General features: G+C 53.7%; 2 protein-coding genes and 1 pseudogene across 5 annotated transcripts in view; 1 reads left to right on the top strand and 2 right to left on the bottom strand.

The window, feature by feature from the left end:
- Positions 1-11043, top strand: part of TEAD3 (TEA domain transcription factor 3) — a 22722-nt gene extending 11679 nt beyond the window's left edge. For 3 of the 4 annotated variants that reach the window (XM_027126761.1, XM_027126760.1, XM_027126759.1), the window contains exons 3-13: positions 502-566; positions 4462-4524; positions 5616-5627; positions 6537-6674; positions 6783-6832; positions 7650-7711; positions 8331-8464; positions 8627-8800; positions 8978-9118; positions 9197-9349; positions 9547-11043. In XM_027126761.1, coding sequence (XP_026982562.1) covers positions 502-566; positions 4462-4524; positions 5616-5627; positions 6537-6674; positions 6783-6832; positions 7650-7711; positions 8331-8464; positions 8627-8800; positions 8978-9118; positions 9197-9349; positions 9547-9660 — 1106 coding nt within the window. In that variant the 3' untranslated portion in view covers positions 9661-11043. The other variant, XM_027126762.1, reaches the window with a different exon arrangement.
- On the bottom strand, positions 3829-4180 carry LOC113630860 (ATP synthase subunit f, mitochondrial pseudogene; annotated as a pseudogene).
- A 4535-nt stretch (positions 11044-15578) lies between the features above and the next one.
- On the bottom strand, positions 15579-18358 carry RPL10A (ribosomal protein L10a). The gene is made up of 6 exons (XM_027127056.1): positions 18244-18358; positions 17822-17896; positions 17666-17746; positions 17163-17311; positions 16065-16237; positions 15579-15782 (listed from the first exon to the last, which is right to left on the bottom strand). Exons 1-6 carry the CDS (start codon positions 18246-18248, stop codon positions 15612-15614), a joined length of 654 nt encoding a protein of 217 aa, XP_026982857.1. The 5' UTR covers positions 18249-18358; the 3' UTR covers positions 15579-15611.
- Between the last annotated feature and the right edge of the window lie 611 nt (positions 18359-18969).

The raw sequence follows: 18969 nt of genomic DNA, 5'->3' as shown, positions 1-18969 counted from the left end.
CTCTCTCTCTCTCTCTCTCTCTCTCTCTCTCTCTCTCTCTCTCTCTCACACACACACACACACACACACACACACACACACGAGCCCTTACCCTCGGAGGTTTGGAGCTGGTGACAGCACGGAGAGGAAGGAAGCACTGCGGGGGGCTGGGAGTGAGGGGCCCAGCTGTCCTGCAGCCCTTCGGCCACACCTGCCCCTGTCTGTCTCGCAGGGAAACCTGTCAAGCCGCCTGACATTGTTCCACCTCCTGCTCTGCTGCCCCTCCCCCAACAGCAGCCCCCCCAGGTCCTGGAGGCGGTGGGGGGAGCTCTGGGACTTCCCCACCATCCTTCACTCACCCGGCTTGTGCCCCTTAGGTGGGGTGGAGCGAAGAGAGTGGGGAGAGAAAACAAGAGCAGCGTGTGTGGGAGGGGCCTGGTGTATTTCCAGCTGGTGGGGTGTCTCCAGCCACCAGGGGTCCCCTTTGACCACTCCCCATTTTTTCCTCTCACCCCAATCTAGGCCGAAATGAGTTGATCGCACGGTATATTAAATTGAGGACGGGAAAGACTCGGACAAGAAAACAGGTAAAAGATAATTTATGCTGCGGCCCCTCTGCCCGCACACACTCTCTCCCCTGCCTCTGTCAGTCCCTCCCAGGCCGAGCTGTCCCATTGCCCTGCCTGCCTCCTCAGAGCTGCCCCCTTGCCCAGCCCACTCCCCTACCTCCCTGACCGGGGCTTGAACCCATGCCACCTGCATTGGGAGCGAGGAGTCTTCACCACTGCACTGCCAGGGAAGTCCCCACTGTCCTTTCTGACCCCCATCCCAGACCTGTGATCCAGCGACCACAGATACGCCCCAGTGGGCAACTGTGGCAGCTGCATGTCACTGCCCTGAGTGGCTCGCTGACCAGTCAGGGAGACAGGCAGTTGGACAGGTGAGGGCAGAGCAGGGCAGCATGGCTGAGATCGGAGCATGTACTGTCAGACAAGCATTGAACCCGGACCAGGGAGGGGAAGGGAGGGGGGAGGGCTAGGAAGGCTTCCTGGAGGAGATGACACTCAAGATGTATTTTTAAGAAGGAAGAGGATTTAGCCAGGCAGGAAAAAGGGAGAGGATTCTTCCAGGCTGAGGAAGTTGGCTATACAAAGAGTAATTGTAAGCCCATTCAGAGCTGACTTTGTATTAATTTATTTAGTCCTCATAGCAACCTTATGAAGTAGGTACAGTAATTATCTCCATTTTACAGGTGAGGAAACCGAGGCACAGGGAAGTTAAGTAACTGCCTAAGGTCACTGCGGGTAGGTGGTGGATCCAGGATTCAACCCACTGGGCAGGAAACAGCCTTCCGTTAGCAGTGTGGTGTGTGGAGGGAGGGGTGGGAAAAGCCGAGGGCTGTGAGAGATTGAGCTGGAGGCCAGAGGGACAGGTTTTCCTGGGGGCAACTGGGGGCCTTGGAAGGGAATAGATCAGGGTGTGGCACGTGGCAGCTGTCAAGGCATCTTGTCTCCGGAACACCCAAGGCAGCGGATAGAGAGGACCAGGCCAAGGCAGGGACCCAGGTCAGCAGCGGTGGCCTGGGCAGCGGCAATGGTGAGGGTAGTGGTGGTAGGGACGGAGGAAACTGGTGATTTGGGAGATGATTGGGTGGCGGGAGAGAGGCAGGCTCTAGGCAGGGACCTGGAGAACCGAGGCCAGCTCTGGCCCTCAGCCCCCCAAACCTCCCTCTTTGGTTGGGGTTTGAGCCTTGCACCCACCCCCGAGATCCTCACTGTCTCAAAGAAAGGTTCTGGGTCCACACACCCAGTGCGGGAGTAGAAATGCTCCCTCGTTGTTCAGGCCTTTATTAACCACTCTCCCTGGGCCAGTTCATGTACAGCATTTATTGACTTAGCAAATCATTGAGCTACTGCTATGTTCTTGGTACAAGGGATCCGGCAAGGAACTGGACGGACAAGGGCCCAGTTCCCTGGAGCCTGGGGCCACAGGAGGAATACTGGCTGATCAGCCCTGGGGTTCAAATACCTTGCTCCTATACCTGCGGGGAGGGGGTGCACAGAGTGTATTTGTATAAGAATGTGCCGCTGCTGTTGCTATTATTATTACTGTAGTTATAAACAGAAAGCCATCCCAGGCACAGGAGGAGGGCACTGTCCCAGCGTGTCCTGCTTCACCCAAAAGACATGTTCATAGGAACCTGTTTGTCAGAGTTGGAAGGGGCCCAGGGATCTTTAAGCGAGGCCCAGGAAGGGTAGCAGAGCCTCTTAATTCTGGGTCCAGCATCATACCTGCTCCTGGCCAGGTATCCCGAGAAGGCTGGCTGTACGTTAACATTTTACAAATGAGCTGTCGGCAAGCTCAGGATTTTAAAAACCTCTGGCCTTTGTCATTTTGCAAGGGTGGCACTCCTCTAACTTTATTCTGTATTAGAACTCTGATGTCTGATATCTCCTTAAAGGGGGTTCCTTCCTATGGTTGTGAGAACAAGGCATGTCTTTATGTGTCGCAAAGAGCAGCCCACTGACATGCACGGTTTTTTGGTTGTTTTCATTTTACTCTCTGTTGAAAAAAAAAATGCCATTTTCATTTTTTTTTTACAGCTACGTACAGCAATTAATAGCAAGTACAGTGCCTCCCTATTGAAAACGCAGCTAAATATTACATTAGGATTAAGTCCCATGTGACTTTCAGCTGTCACAGAGTTGACCATTTGGAGATAGTCCTCTGGGCTAAGGGTATATTGGTGGTGGCCAAGTGGGCTGTGGAGTCAGGCTACCTGGGTTCATCTGTGTGACCTTGGATAAGTTGCTTAACCTCTCTGTGCTTTGGTTTCATCATCTGTAAACTGGGAATAATATTAGTACCGACTTCTTAGCATTGCTGTAAAGGTCAGAGGAGTTGGTACATGTAAAGTGCTGGGAACAATAGTAGCTGTGCTCGGTAAACGTCAGTTATTGTCATGACGTGAAGTGATCGGGAATCTTGCCAGACATAGGTCTGAATCCTAGGCACCATGAGATGGCATGAGAAGCACCCGCCTAGGTTCTAACCAAGTAGCAGGGGGCTGCCTAGCATCGTGTACATAGTAACTTTTAGTCCATGATTAAAAAGAAAAGAAACTGTTTCTTTATGGAGATAAAAACAACTTGCAAAGAAAGCCAACAGCAATTGCTGATAATGAAAGTGTGAAGCAGCTTAGAGGATCCACCTGTTCCCTCGCGCTTGTTTCATGGGGAAAACAGTGACACTTAGGTTCTCTGAGGCTGAGGGCCAGATCCTTGACAATGCCAAGGTCTGTTGTGCAAGCCCAGGGCGCACACATCCAGACCGTGACTAGCTCAGGTCTGCCAGGAGAGGGAGGCTTCAGGGAGGAGGGGCTAGAGAAGAAATGCAGTTAAAAGCACATACTGTGTGCATAGAGATAGTGTACACTGCCATGTATTAGTCCGAGGAGAAGGAATGTGTACTGGGGGAGGAAGCTGCAGGAGTCAGACCAGGCCAGGTTTCATAGGCCGGCAAGCTGGTGGGGTTCTTGGGAGGATTTAGGCAGTGGTACAGGGGAGACCTTTTGTAAAGGATTTTGGGCTTGATGTATAAGCTGGTGGCCAGCAGGAGCATTATGGCCACGGCTAGCCTCTGTGATGCCAATTAGAAAAAAAAGTGTCTCCTCTGAGGACACCAGTGAGAAAAAGTCACCCCTTTTTGGAAGAATACAAAGATGCTCTTCCTCTGTTGTTTACCAGTCATCTTTTATTGGGTATTAATTCTCAATTAGGATATGAAAGGATTCAGGGCTGCTGGGCAAAGGTCAGGAATGCAGAGTGTGCCCTTCACACCGGGCCCTCTTCAGTGGTACTTGCGTGGCCACTCGTGTTCGAACTCCTTGTAAGAACAGCAGTAGTTGAAAAGCATGTAAGCTGCCAGCACCGTAGAAAGCCCAGCAAAGCTCCCTTTCTTCACACTGACATACTTCTTGTAATACTGGTAGTAACCTCTTTGAAATGCTCCAGCAATGCCTTTAGGGGTGAAATCCTGCGTCAGTATCCAGCTTGGCAGCTCCCCTATTTTGACATCCAGGAGCTTCTCTTCCTTCAGTGGTATGACTGATGCCATTTTGGATTCCTGGGTCTCTCTTCCTCCACTTTAGATGCAGTCGTGCACCAGGGCACATAGCTTGGCCAGCAGAGCTTGGGCTGGATTTTAGCCCTCACTGGGCCAGGTGCGCTTACGCAGTGAACAACCTGTACAACTGTACAGGGTGCTCCTGAAAGCCACGGTAGGCCCTTGATAAAGACAGGGCCAAAAGAGGGCAGAATTGGCAGGGCCAAGGTGTGTCTGCCCACAGGGGCCCCACGGTTGCCCCTCTTACATTTGGTCCCAGAGATGAGGGCTGGGATGCTCCTTGCCCGTGGCTACCCTGTGCTATGCCTCCTCACTGTCTGTGTTTTCCTCTTTGGCTGGGCGCGGGGCGGCCCCTAGGTGTCCAGCCACATACAGGTTCTAGCTCGGAAGAAGGTGCGGGAGTACCAGGTTGGCATCAAGGTACGTTGGGCGCCTGACTGGGGCCTCCAGCCCTTCCTCGCCCTCTCACTCACAGCGCCTCTACCACTTTCTCTGCACGGCTCAGGCCTCTGCCTTGGCTGGCTCTCTGGCCGCACTGTGCCTCTTTTCTGGCTGAAACTCTGTTCTTGCCTCTTCTGTTCTTTCTGTTCTTTTTCTCTTTCTCTCTCTCTCTCTCTCTCTACAGGTCTCTAGCCACTTGCAGGTTCTAGCCAGGCGGAAATCTCGGGAGATTCAGTCCAAGCTGAAGGTATGGGGTCCCCTGCCACTTGGCCTGGCCCTGCCCAGGCCTGATGCTGCTCTCTGACCCCAGCCCGGGACAGGGAAGGGGCTGAGGAGCTATGGGGGGCAGCAGGGGGTCTCAGAAAGACAAGCAGCAGAAGCAGCCCATTTGCCACTTCAGGCTACACAGGGTCAGAGCCCCTGGAGAGTAAGCAGGAACCCAAGGGGACAGCCAGCCCTACAGCGAGGGAGAGGAAGACCACCTGGGGGCCACTAAGGCCCACCTCTCTTCTTCTCCATTTTCCTTTTCTCCTTCCTCCTAACTGCTGCTTGCTAATTGCATGGGGACTCCAGGTGGGCAGGGAGGAGACACTGGTGGGGACTGGCAGGCATAGCCATTCCTTGTTGGACGCTCAATCCTGGCTGCTCTGTGGCTGAGGATCTCAGAGCCTTGGGTTCATGGCCCTGGCCCAGGTCAAGGCCCCTGTAGGCTGCATCTTCTTCTCCCTGCCCACAAATGCCCAGCAGACTGGGCCTCCCGCCCCAGTCCCCACGCCTATAGTGCAGTACACGTGGACAGACCCAAGGGGCCCCAGCTTGGTCCACCATCTGGATCTCCAGCCCCTCTGCCCTCATCCTACCCTTTCCAGGGAACCCCCAGCTGGCACGCACTCCCTCTAGGTGGCAGTGGGGCTGGGGGAGGGTCCACAGCTACCTCTGAGCTTCCCTGCGCTCCTCAGGAACTGAGAGCCAGGTGGGCATTGAGAGGAGGATGATGAAATGACATGTCCCTCCATCCCATCTGGCCCTCCTCTGTGTCTCTTCTAATCCATTCTCCTTCTCTTCCACAGGCCATGAACCTGGTAAGTAGCACTGCCCCTCCCCGGGGGGTGGGGGGCAATGGAGGGGAGAGCACCTAATATAGGATTTTCAAATTATGGATTGTGAAATCAATGTAATAGGCTTGCAAACAGCATTTTTAAAAAAATGCATTATAGGGACTTCCCTGGTGGTCCAGTGGTAAAGAATCTGCCTTACAGTGCAGGGCACGTGGGTTCGATCCATGGTCAGGGAACTAAGATCCCACATGCTGTGGGGCAACTAAGCCCACGCGCAACAACTACTGAGCTCGCACGCCTCAACTAGAGAGCCCGTGTGCCGCAAATTACAGAGCCCGCGCTCTCTGGAGCCCGCACATCACAACTACAGAGCGCACACGCTCTGGAGCCCATGCACCACAACTAAAGAAGAGAAAACCCGTGCGCCATAAGTAGAGGGAAGCCTGTGTGCCACAACTAAAGACCTGACGTGACCGAAAATAAACAAAAATAAATAAATAATAAATCTTTGAAAAAATGGATTATAGTGGTTCTCAAACTTTGGCATGCATCAGAATCACCTGGAGGGCTTATGCAGTCGGATTTCTCGGCCTCACCCTCAGAGTTTCAGATTCAGTAGGTCTGGGCTAGGGCCTGAGAATTTGATTTCTAACAAGCTTCCAGGTGATGCTCGTGCTGCTGGTCCGTGGACCATACTTTGAGAACCACTGATGAAATAGAAAATATGAGAGTGCGTGACACACAAAATAAGCAAAATAAGGAGAACTGTTTTGGCTTATACTGGGTTATGGAGTAAAATAATTTCTTATTATGGATTGTGATCAGAGGGGTGATGTACACTTAGGAGACAGGGCCTGGGGGGAGGCCCCTGAGGCAAGCCCCTGTCTTGTCTCTGGCCTGGCCTGGGCCTCACAAGGCTTCTCCCCTCCTCAGGACCAGGTCTCCAAGGACAAAGCCCTCCAGAGCATGGCGTCCATGTCCTCTGCCCAGATTGTCTCAGCCAGCGTCCTACAGAACAAGTTCAGCCCACCCTCCCCTCTGCCCCAGGCCGTCTTCTCCACTTCCTCTCGGGTACAGGGGTCCTGGGAAGTGGGACTGGGGTGAAGGAGTGCCTTTAGGGTGGGCTGGGGTTGGGGTCCTGGATACTGAGGGACCCTGGGCTTCTTCCCATCTCTGCAGTTCTGGAGCAGCCCCCCTCTCCTGGGACAGCAGCCTGGACCCTCTCAGGAGTGAGTATGGTGGCATTTCCTTCCCACACCCTCTTCTTTCCCCTGGCAGCCACTCTGGACTTCCCCTCCCATCTGGGTTCCAGCAGCAGCTGAGCAAAGTCTTCGTTCAAAAATAGAGGGTTGGAGGGCTTCCCTGGTGGCGCAGTGGTTGAGAGTCCGCCTGCCAATGCAGGGGACGCGGGTTCGTGCCCCGGTCCGGGAAGATCCCACATGCCGCGGAGCGGCTGCGCCTGTGAGCCATGGCCGCTGAGCCTGCGCGTCCGGAGCCTGTGCTCCGTGACGGGAGAGGCCACAGCGGTGAGAGGCCCGCGTACCGCACAAAAAAAAAAAAAAAAAAAAAAAAAATAGAGGGTTGGAGAGTGCCAGTTAAGAGAGCTAATGCCTCTGTCTGTTCATTTATGTGTTTGTTCATTCATCAACCACTTGTCATCCATCTTACAATTATTTTTCACTCAGTTAATCTCTGAGTCAGTCTTTCATTCAACAAGTCAGGTAGTCAAGTATTCTCAGCTCCTTCAACTCTAAGATGACTTTCTTCCTAAGACACGCCCTCAGTTTAATGAACAGCTCTGCAGGGTGGGTTTGAAATGCTGCATTAAATGTGCACATCAGTTGTGAGATGCAGGCAGACTTCATAAAGTTAAAACGTGAAGAAAACAAAAAGCTTACGAGTTAGCTGGTCAGCATGTATTTCTGGGCCTCCACAGGAAGGCCTGGTGGCTTCCTATGTGGGATCCCAGATGAGACCCACGTGACTGGGCCAGGCGGAAAGTGGGGAAGGGGTGACCCTCTAACCAGCCCATGCTCCTGTCTGCAGCATCAAGCCCTTTGCACAGCCAGCCTACCCCGTCCAGCCACCCCTGCCGCCGACGCTCAGCAGTAAGTTCCCTGCACAAGGCAGCCACCACCTCTCCCTCCCTCAGCAGCTGCACCTCTGCTCAGAAGAGCTGGGGCCAGACTTGTATGTGTGTGTGCGCGCGCTGTACATGCGCGCGGGCTGGGAGGGAGGAGTGGCTGGCATCTGTAGGGGATTGGGACAGGCCAGGAATAGCCCCCTTACCTTTTACAATGTTGCTTCCACAACTCTGCTACAAGTACACACCACCAAAGGTGTCACATTGATATGTGTATGTATATATAATTCCTTCAAGGGAAATACACCAAAATCTTCAGAGTTTTACTTTCGTTAGGAGTTAGGATTCTGGGTAATTTTTATTTTTACGTTTTTCACTTGTCTATATTTTCTGTTTGGACACACATTAATGGTGACATGAGGGAAAATCCACTGATGTACATTACTAGGGCCACCACACACGGTGCTGCAGGCTGTGCACTGCACAAGGACACCTGGCAGGGGAGTCAAAATCCAGCCTGTGTTCCCGTCCAAAAGGGGCACCATTCTCCAGCTCGCACACAGGCTCTGTGCGGGGGTGGGGAGCGGCTCTGTGTGTAGCCGCACACGCGCCCGTGCAGACGAGGGTCTGTCTCGTCCTCCCAGGTTATGAGCCCCTGGCCCCGCTCCCCTCAGCTGCTGCCTCTGTGCCTGTGTGGCAGGACCGCACCATCGCCTCCTCCCGGCTGCGGCTCCTCGAATATTCCGCCTTCATGGAGGTGCAGCGCGACCCTGACACGGTAACGTAGGGAGTGGGGCAGGGTCTGTGCGGTCCAGGGCCACAGCTCAGGGTCATGGGGTTGGGAGGCCATAGGGCAGGTCTGTTCCCTTGCAGCCCCCCGCTCCCCCTGGGCCTGCACTCTCTCGAGCTCTCCTGACCCTGTACTGGGCCCTCCCCACAGTACAGCAAACACCTGTTTGTGCATATCGGCCAGACGAATCCCGCCTTCTCAGACCCGCCCCTGGAGGCAGTGGATGTGCGTCAGATCTACGACAAGTTTCCCGAGAAGAAGGGTGGCCTGAAGGAGCTCTATGAGAAGGGGCCCCCTAACGCCTTCTTCCTCGTCAAGTTCTGGGTGAGCTGCCCTGGTCCCTCTCTGCTCCCAAGGGTCCCCCCAGATGTGCGATGCACCCAGGCCTACCTCTCCCCGGCCCTGTGGGCACTGTGCGGGCTATGTATGCCCCCAGCCCCAGGGCGGGACGCCTCCCTGGGCCTCGGACAGCACCTTAGGCCGCCCCACCCCCTCCTCCAGGCCGACCTCAACAGCACCATCCAGGAGGGCCCGGGCGCCTTCTACGGGGTCAGCTCCCAGTACAGCTCGGCCGACAGCATGACCATCAGCGTCTCCACCAAGGTGTGCTCCTTTGGCAAGCAGGTGGTGGAGAAGGTGGAGGTGAGTGGGGGCCCGGGGGGCGGGGGGAGGGGGCTGGGGCCGGGCCAGCCGAGCGACGCCTGACCCCGGCTCCCGCAGACCGAGTACGCCAGGCTGGAGAACGGGCGCTTCGTGTACCGCATCCACCGCTCGCCCATGTGCGAGTACATGATCAACTTCATCCACAAGCTCAAGCACCTGCCCGAAAAGTACATGATGAACAGCGTCCTGGAGAACTTCACCATCCTGCAGGTGTGGAGGCGGCGGGGGGAGAGGGCGGCGGGGGGGTCATGGGAGCATCCCAGGCACAGGGGCCTCGAAGCAGGGGTGGCCAGACCCATTCCTCAGAGGAGGAGACCGAGCCCCAGAAAGGAGAAGGCTCTGCTCAGCCCGCACGTCCCATGGCCCTGTGCCACCTGACCTCCCGCATCTTCCTACCCGGCCCCCAGGTGGTCACGAGCCGGGACTCCCAGGAGACCTTGCTCGTCATTGCTTTCGTCTTTGAAGTCTCCACCAGCGAGCACGGGGCCCAGCACCACGTCTACAAACTCGTCAAAGACTAGGGTGCCCTCCGCCCCCACCACCACAATCCAGGACGAGCATCTTCTCCACACACCTGCCTGGCACCCCTAGGGGTCCAGGATTGAGGACTCATCCACCTGCCAGGCCTCAGGCCCAGGACCCAGGAGGCCTCCCCATCTACCCTGCACACACACTCTCTGCCACTGTTCTGCGCTTTAACTGAGGGAGAAGAGAGGAGAGCTCAGCGGTGGGGCAGCCTGGCGGTTATGCTGACCACCGTACCCAGCTCTGCCCAGCCTCGAAAGACTGGGAGGACACCTTTGAGCCCAGGCACCCATGGCCGCTGGCCCCTCACGGGACTGTGACGGGCGGGTGAGGGCAGAATGGAGACCAAGGGAACCGGAGTGCAGAGGCCCCAGAAGGGGAGTGTTCAGTTGGGGTCAAGTTGAGAAGAAGAAAGAGGAGCCCACACTTTCTGTGCGCCTGCTGTGTGCCAGGCCTCATGCAGGCCCCCAAGTGCCTTGTGCCATCCTCAGACCCTGCACGGCAAGCGTGTGGCTCGCTATCTCAGTGGAGGGACCTGTGGGAGGGGTGGGCGGAGTTGGAGTCCTCCCCCAGCGCTGCCTGTCCCTAGAGCCCAGGTTTATGCTACCTCCCTGGAGTGGGGGCTGGCCACGGGGGCAGGAGGGAGGGTCTGCACTGAGGGGCCAGCCGGCTGGATTGGGGGCCTGAACAGACCACCTCCTTCCAGAGCACGGGGGACTCCTTGCGGCCCTCAGAGCTGCCTGACCCAGGTCCAGTCCCGAGCCACCCAGCAGCCTCCCGATGGGCGAAGGCTTCCAGGGGCAGGCCCAGGCCTGAAGCAGGCTGGAGGGTCAGGTGGGAGGATGAAGTCCCAGCCCCTGGGCAGGCCACTGGCCCAGGGACAAGGGGTAGCAGAAAAGTTTGGCATTTTCTCTTGCCTAAGACTTGCGTCTGGTGGTGAACCCTCGGGGGGCACCTGTCCCTTCTGTTTTCCCCACCTCAGTCTCTCTGGCCTGGAGCAGCAGCTCCCCACACCCCGTTCTGGGATTGAAGGTTAACCCTTCCCTGGCAGCCCCTTCTCAATACCCAGGCTCCTCGGCCCCCAGCCCCGTCCTCCCACTGCCCGTGGGTATTTATGAGTTTCGTATGAAGTACTGTGCCCCTTCCTCCCCCGGCCCGGCCGCCCCTGAGCTTCCTGAAGGTCCTCACAGTTTGCATATCGCTCAGGCCACCTCCAAACCCAACCTAGGTTTTATAATGTATATTATATATTTGTTGTGTATTTTTTAAATCCAGCTGTGATGGGTTATATCATAAATGTGGCGCAAGGCTGGCGCAGGGGCCCTCAAGGCCCAGCTCCTGCTTAAAAAAAAAAATTAAAGTTATTTGTTTGTGGGTTAGTCGTGTGACCAGTTGTGTGCCATACCTCTGGGTTTGGGCAGCTTCGGGTGGGCACTCTTCGTGGCTCAGGTCCTGGTGTGTCACCCCACTCCACTCCGTCTCTGCTGGCGGGCCCCAGGCGCTGCCACACTCAAAATAGATAGGATTTGGAAATTCCCTGGTGGTCCAGTGGTTAGGACTGCGCGCTTTCACTGCCGAGGGCCCGGGTTGGATCCGTGGTTGGGGAATTAAGATCCTGTAAGCCGAAGAGCACGGCCAAAAAAAGAAAAAGAAAATAGGATTTAGGGGTCTTGTGAAAGTTTGGCCAACTCCAACCTTTTTCCCACCCCTCCTGCCGTGAGTTGAGCACTGAAGTGAGCTTTATGTTGCCTAGTCTCTTTAAATGAAGTGACTTGCCCCAGGTGACTTCCATACTGAGATGGGCCCCCTGTTAAATCCCCACAGTCCACAGTGGCTACTACTGGTTCTCACCGCCCCATCCTCACTCCACACATGAGGCAAGAGCCTCAAGGAGGTGAGTGCTCCCGAAGTGGATGGCTGCTAGCCGGGGCGGGGCGGGGGAAGCTGGACTCCAACCTGCCCCTGTCTGCCTGGGAAAACCTCAGTGTCCTCAGTGGACATGGGTGGTTTATCAGAAATTCAAATTTAACTGGGCATCCTGTATTTTCATTTGCTGAATCTGGCAAACCTACTCTAGAATCTCATCTTCTAGATCATTCTGGTCCAATCTCCAATTTTGCAGATGGGGAAATAGAAGAGGTTAAATGCTCTTCTCACTCAGCTGTCAGTGGTAACACCAGGATTTGAACCTGGTCTTCTGACTTTAAGCCCAGGCACTTGGTATACTATTAAATAATCAGGCGGCCTTTTGTCTTGGTCCACTGCACTGGAGGGACCCAAGACTGTTGCTTGCAGGATGGGGAGTGTGCCTGGAGCCCCAACCAAGTGGGAGGGGTTCCTGGAGATGTAAATGGTTTATGAAAGACCCACCATGTGCTATGCCTAGGGCTGGATGCAAAATCCAGTCTCTACTAATAGGTGATTGTATGTGTTGGGTGCTTGAATCATCATCACTTGGGTTGCCCTCATGCTCCTGGAGTAAACAGCCTGCAGGTGATTTCTATTAGAATACTGTAGGTGAAATATGGCTGGCCTCCTCACTGGCCACCCCCCACCCTCATATACGAATGTAACAGATACAGGGGCACAGGGGCGGGTGATAACTACATAGTTTTGAGGTCTCAAAATAGGGAAGGAACCAGGATAAGAAGGTGGGTCTTGTGAGCCCAAAGCCCAGGGTTCTCTCCTGGAAGTGGCTCTCCCTGACCAGGGTTCTGTGGAAAGCTGTAAGAAAAGGCCAAGAAAACAGGGGCCCAAAGAAGAGGCCGGTAGTTCTCTTTCCTGCCCCTCTTGTTTCTGATGTCCCTAGGGAAGATGGAGGTGGGCCATCATTTTGCCAATTCCACGGTCAAAGCCTGAGCAGTCCTGGGGTTTCATGGGGGCTCTTTATTTCCTTCTAGTACAAATGCTGGAGAACTGGGGCTCCCCAGATATCTGAACCCTGAATTCTAACTCAGATGCACACTAAGCTTTAGTCTAAAGCCTAAAATCATCCTAGAGGCTGGGGTTTAAGATAGCTCAACCCTCATTTAGAATCGAATCAGTCTGCCACCACACGTGTTCTCCGTTGTTTGCTTTGCTTTCCCATTCTGCCTCCTGCTTTTTCCTTTCGTCTCTATCATGGTGCCACGGGCCTCTGGAGCGCAGGCACCACGGCTCTAAACAGCTTCTGGGCAGGCCAGTAGAAGGTGGTGAGTCATACTGGTTTAATATAGACTTAGTTTTTAAGTACTCCTACCCCAATACATAAGGCATAGATTTATAAAGTGGAGTGGGTTTAATTTTTAAATTCAGGTGATGCAAATCAATAATCCAGTAGGACTCAAGTTCCCAAGTATTTCTAAAACATTCCTATAGTTTCCAAAACTATTTTTAAGGACTTCAATCCTTGGCTCTTTTCAAACAAGAGGGTGTGACTGATTCTGAAGGCACCTTGTTCTCCCCACTCATCACCATTAATGAGATAGATGTCCTTGGGATGGCCTCCATTCAATCTGTCCTAAACCCAACCAAGGTAGACAAGCAGGGACTGGTGTGCCCGCTCTGGTGCACACGTGTCTGCAGCTATACCTAACTGCCATTTTACAACTGCTGTTTAACCGAACACTAAGTGCCTGGCACTGTGCAAAGCCCGTCATGCTTTTAGTAGGTACCATCATCAGCTGCACTTTCAGATGAGTTTTCTGGAAGTTAAGAGGCCGGCTCAGCAGCCTCCCACGGCTCCTGAGTGGCAGAGCTGGGATTCACTCTGGGGGGCACTGGGGGGGGCCTCAGCCCACAGACAACCACCTGGCTGGTCTTCTTCCACCCAAGAAATTGTATGCACAGTGTCATGGGAACCTCCCCTGAAACCCTTGCTCCACCGTGACGCTGCTCATTGATAGCACAGCTATTGGTGCAAACAATTGTCTTCCTGGCTTCTAGAAGTGGTTTGCTTTTCTCTCACAGGCCCTGTGATCATTATGGCTCTCAGGGTTGGCCACCAAAGGTACACTGGGGCCCACCTTAACAAGCGAGACCTGCTTGTTTCCCTTCACCTAATGGTCCTCACATCTTTTATTTTCTCTTGCTGTACTCAGCTTTGTAAAAGACAGGGTATAAAATGTACTCATACTTGGGCTTCCCTGGTGGCGCAGTGGTTGAGAGTCCGCCTGCCGATGCAGGGGACACGGGTTCGTGCCCCGGTCTGGGAAGATCCCACATGCCACGGAGCGGCTGGGCCCGTGAGCCATGGCAGCTGAACCTGTGTGTCCGGAGCCTGCACTCCGCAATGGGAGAGGCCACAACAGTGAGAGGTCTGTGTACTGCAAAAAAAAAAAAAAAAATGTACCCATATTTGTCAATTACTTTTTATATTATATTCCTCTAGTCATCAAATCACAAGTTTTCCTGCCTTATTTGAGCTGTTGCCTTTCTCTGATTACAAAAATCATAGAACTTCAGAAAATCCCCTAAATCACATAAACTCCCAGCTTTGAATGTGGTCAACATTAGTATGTAAGCTTCCAAACACTTTAACTAGGCATAAAGTTTTTTCCTTTCAGTAAAATTGGATCCTAACTAGTTTCACAGCCAGCTTTTCCCCCTCCTTACCCATTGGGAACATTGTTCAACAAGCCTAGGTATTTCATCACTCCTAACTGTGGTTAAGGAGCAAGTTAGGCCTATCACCACCTTGAGAACCAAAATTCTCTGCTCATCACAAGATTAGCTACTTTGCCTGCAGTTATAACTTGAAAGCTAAAATGACAAATCTTTTGGTGAATACCTTGTGCTCTTCACTGTTCAAATACAGATAAAGCTTGTTTTGAGAAGGTGCAGCATTTTTTATTTATGCTTTGATTAGCTTTTCAGGTCTAGTTCCTTTATTTACCAAAGTTAAATGAGGCAGATTAAAGTCAAAGGTTAGGGACTTCCCTGGTGGTCCAGTGACTAAGACTGCACACTCCCAATGCAGGGGGCCCGGCTTGGATCTCTGGTCAGGCAACTAGATCCCTCATACCACAACTAAGAGTTCACGCCACAACTAAAGATCCACCGTACAGCAACTAAGACCCGGCGCAGCCAAATAAAATATTGTAAAAAATAAAGTCAACGGTTAAATCACAGGTATTTCCCACCACACCAGAGACACCTTTCCAGTGCTGGGTGCTGGAGGCAAGAACAGCAACAGGAAGTTCCTCAGGCCAGGGAGGGGACCTAGAAGTTTCCACAGGCAGATTCCACCCATTTACCGAACTCCCCTAGACAACAGGGTCCCTAGATCAGAGTATTATCAGGTCTTCTCATTTTTCTTCCTAAATATCTTACCTAGTAAATCACTACCCCCAAACATAAGGGTACTCAATTTGTGGGTCAAGAAAGCAAATACTAGACCAGTTTCTCAGGGTATGTGGACCACTCTAATCAGAAACATCTAGGAAGCCAATCCCAGGCTCACCAAACCCCAATCTCCATTTGTAACTACTTGGGGATTCCTGCAGACCAAGACCCCAAATGATTTCAAGGGATCAAAAAGCCCTCCAAACAAAAAGCCCATGTTAAGAACTGCTGGCATACCGGCCATAGGTTAGGCATGCTGCCAAGGAAAGGCCAAGTCAGTGTCCTCCATGTGAAGGTTCTAACCACCCCCCCCCCCCCCCCCTTCCACTAGTAACAGGCAGCAGCAGTACAGGCTGGGGTAATGGCCCCGAGCTGCTCTTCTCAGGGTTATTTGAAAAACTTCAGCCCTGATTAGCAGTCCTATTAGTATCCAGATCTTAATAAGACTCCATGTTTCTGAGGGCAGAAAGAATGCCCTGCCTTGTCTGCAGTAAATGACTACCCATCACTGGCTCATCAGTGCAGTGCTGTGGCATGCCAGGTCAGCTCACAAAGCACCGTCCCCCCTGCCCAAAGCCACAGGAGACGGTGGTAATGGTGGGAGTATGGTTTATTAAGCTGTGCCTTAGTACAGGCGCTGGGGCTTGCCCATGGTGCTCTTAATGTACAAAGCCCGAACGTTCTGCCAATTTTTCTTGAGCAACGACACCAGGAAGTTGACAGCTAAGTGGATGTTGTACACAAGCTCATCATCTGTCATTTTCACGTGGCCAACAGCCACTGCCAGACACAGCACCTGTGGGGAGAGGAAGGTCAAATCAGGTTGGTGGCTAGATTCAAGAAAATGTAGAGTGGGCCCGTCTACAAGCCAGATGGCCCATCCCTATGACCTCCAGTGACCTAATGAGCAGTGCTCTGGCCCCAGACCAAGACCAGAGTTATTTGAAAAGCTTCAATCCTGTTAGGTGACTGTCACAAGTCCTAAGTATCCACAGAAATGCAAACCAGAGCTCCCACTTGGAGAACGTGGGTCAACGTCACCACTGTTCAACCTATGCAACTGGCTAGACCTTCTCACCTTCTTCATCTGGAACTTGATTGTGGACTTCACTTCATCAACTTTGGCCACCATGTTCTCATTGTGGGTCAGCAAGGAAGGGAACTTGCCGGCCTTATTCAGGCCTGGGCCCAGGATTCGTGGGATCTGCTTGATCAGAGACTCTGAAGCCAAAAAGGCATCATACTTCTTGGCTGGTAAAGAGAGGAAGCCGTTAGGACCTGGCCCCTGAGGACACCTCTAAACAGGGCTATGAGACAGCCGCAGAAGTGGCCTCTAACCAGCAATCTACCCCTTCCCCAGCTACCGAGTCTTTTTTTTTTTTTTTTTTTGCGGTACGCGGGCCTCTCACTGTTGTGGCCTCTCCCGTTGCAGAGCACAGGCTCCGGACGCGCAGGCTCAGTGGCCATGGCTCACGGGCCCAGCCACTCCGCGGCATGTGGGATCTTCCCGGACTGGGGCACGAACCCGTGTCCCCTGCATCGGCAGGCGGACTCTCAACCACTGCGCCACCAGGGAAGCCCAGCTACCGAGTCTTTTTAATCCTCTCCCCATTCCAGTATTATCTCCATCCTCTGGACTTTTACTGGCCCAACATTCACATGAAACCCGGCAGAAGTCCAGGCTGACTCACAACCCATCTTGCAATGAAAATGCTCACGCTAGTTAAGTCTGCCTGGTTTCAAATCCTGCCTTTTTAGCTACACAACTTGGTTACCTGTTTATCTGTAAAATGCTCAAATCACATAGCCTAAAGGTTAAAATGAAATATGGGAGTTTTAAGTAGAAATTTCAATTCAGAATGTACCAACACCTGACCTATCAATGTGACAGTTCTCGCTTGCTTAGAAAAGAACCACTGCCTGGCTTTCTTCCCTTATTAAATCCAATCCTCAAAGCAAAATAGAATTTTCACGTGGCTAAAAAATACCAGTCAAGTTAACCAACCACAGCAGATCCTTTCTGTCCTGACTCTACCCCATCATCACTTTAAAATCCAAGTGGCAGAAATACTCCTGTTCTACCACTCCAGTGAGAATTGCCTCCACCCTACCCCACATACAAAACCACACCATGGTGGGTGGGTGGCCGGGGAAGAACCACACCAGGCACACTCACCCAGCTTCTTGACCAGTTTCTTATTCTTGTTGAGTTTCTTCAGGGCCTCGATGTCCATGTGGGGGATATCCACAGCCTTGGCCTCATCACAATGCTGCTGGTCCCCCAGAACACACACGGAAAACTTGGGGCGGGGAGTGGACTTAAGCCTGCATTTTGGGGAACAGTATAGGTCACACCCAGCCCTGGGTCCCAAGGGCAGGTGAAGGGGTCTGGGACCGCTGCAGTACTGAGCCTTACCCAGAGCGTCCGCATTCACCAACAGCTAGTTTGGCTTCTCAAACTAGCCGGCGGGCTCAGCCAAGGCCTCCCCACGCCTCCCCTCTTGTTTTAAGACCCAGGGTGGGGGTCCGTCCAGCCACGCCTGCCCGGAGCAGGGGGTCTGCAGTACCCGAGCACTTCAGTGCCACACGTGCCTGGCCGCCTCGGGCTCAACAGGAGCCTGAAGGGAGGAGACAGGCATGGGGACACTGAGGGCTGGGTGGGATTAGAACGGTGCCAACCTGACGGTGCCCGAGAAGCGTTTGTCCTTCTGAGGATCATAGTTCTTCAGGCTTATCTGAAGCTCCACCGTCTCCAAAAACCTTAAAAAAGCGTAACAAAGTTAACGGACCGTCCGCGGCTTCCCAAAGCAGCCCTCCGCGGAAGTCCGCGCTTACTTCCGGCGCTTGCGCTGGTTCCCGTGCAGGACTTCCCGCACTGCCTCATAGAGGGTGTCTCGGGAGACTTTGCTGCTGCAAGAAGGAAACAAGACGAGCGCTCAGGACCAGCGAGCAGTGGACCAATCCGTTGGAGTGTCAGAAGGCTCAGGCTCGGGGATGGTCCACGGAATACTCCCTGGGTATTCCGGACGCCAAGTGAGGCAATCTGGACCAGAGGCAAACCCCGGGGAAGAGGGGCCCTACTGGCGGCCGGCCTTGGCACGCGAACTCCAACGCCAGGCCCGTAGGCCGAAGCCTGGCAAAAATGCCCCGCTACGAAGCATAAGCAAGGACCCCCGATTCCGCCCGTAGTGTCTCCCTCCCCACGGGAGCGCCCGGAGGCGCGGATGAGTACGGATATCACTCTAAGCGCCACTAACCTCATAGCTCCTGCCGCCGCGATAACCGGAAAAGAGACAACTCAGTTCGCGCACGCGCTCAAATAGGACCTGGTTATCGCGAGAGATGCCTTGTTCCCGCGGCTTCCCCCTTGAGAGCAGTCGGGTCGCTCAGTGCCGGGGGTGGGGCGCCGCGGCAGCCGCGTGTTGCACTGCTAGACCTACGCGGAGACCACAGAGCTGCGGCGGTCCCGGGCGCCCGTTGCCACCAGCAGCTGCCCAGGCCCTTAGAGAAGAGGCTGGGCCCAGGGCGGTGAGCTGCAGTAGTCACACTCCTGGGCGCCGCCCCGTGTCGGCCGCTGAGAGCGTGCAATTCCGACATGTTTGTCCCTTAAACCTCCACGCTTCCTCCTGACCTTAGCACCTGCTTCACTTCTCAAAAGCAGGCTTTGCTCCTGACCTCTCTCCCTCATCATCTTGTTCTAACGGGGGCTCACGGCTTCTGAGGAAGTTGTGGAAAGGGAAACGTCGAGTTCTCTTCCCGGCGCCTCAGAGCCTGCGGTGGGGAGGAGCGGGTAAGGTTCTGTGATGAACTTTCACCTGATAGTTGACTCAGTAACATCTCCAGGTTGTGTCTTTTTGTTTGTTTGTTTTTTAAATATTTATTTTGGCTGTGCTGGATCTTCATTGTGGCATGTTTAGTTGCAGCATGTGTGATCTTATTTGCGGCATGCGAACTCTTAGTTGCAGCATGCATGTGGGATCTAG

This window comes from Aethalodelphis obliquidens, unplaced genomic scaffold, assembly GCF_003676395.1.
Source record: "Aethalodelphis obliquidens isolate GAN/ISIS:26980383/991018 unplaced genomic scaffold, ASM367639v1 scaffold31, whole genome shotgun sequence".
Taxonomy (NCBI): Eukaryota; Metazoa; Chordata; class Mammalia; order Artiodactyla; family Delphinidae; genus Aethalodelphis; species Aethalodelphis obliquidens.
The sequence above is the reverse complement of the archived record's forward strand: the minus strand, read 5'-3'. Positions and strand labels throughout refer to the sequence as shown.

Coding starts and splice junctions, on each gene's coding strand:
- RPL10A (XM_027127056.1), bottom strand. Junction 17,312..17,665: donor CGCTTCTCGGGCACCGTCAG/GTTGGCACCGTT, acceptor CCCAAAATGCAG/GCTTAAGTCCACTCCCCGCC. Junction 16,238..17,162: donor GAAACTGGTCAAGAAGCTGG/GTGAGTGTGCCT, acceptor TCTCTTTACCAG/CCAAGAAGTATGATGCCTTT.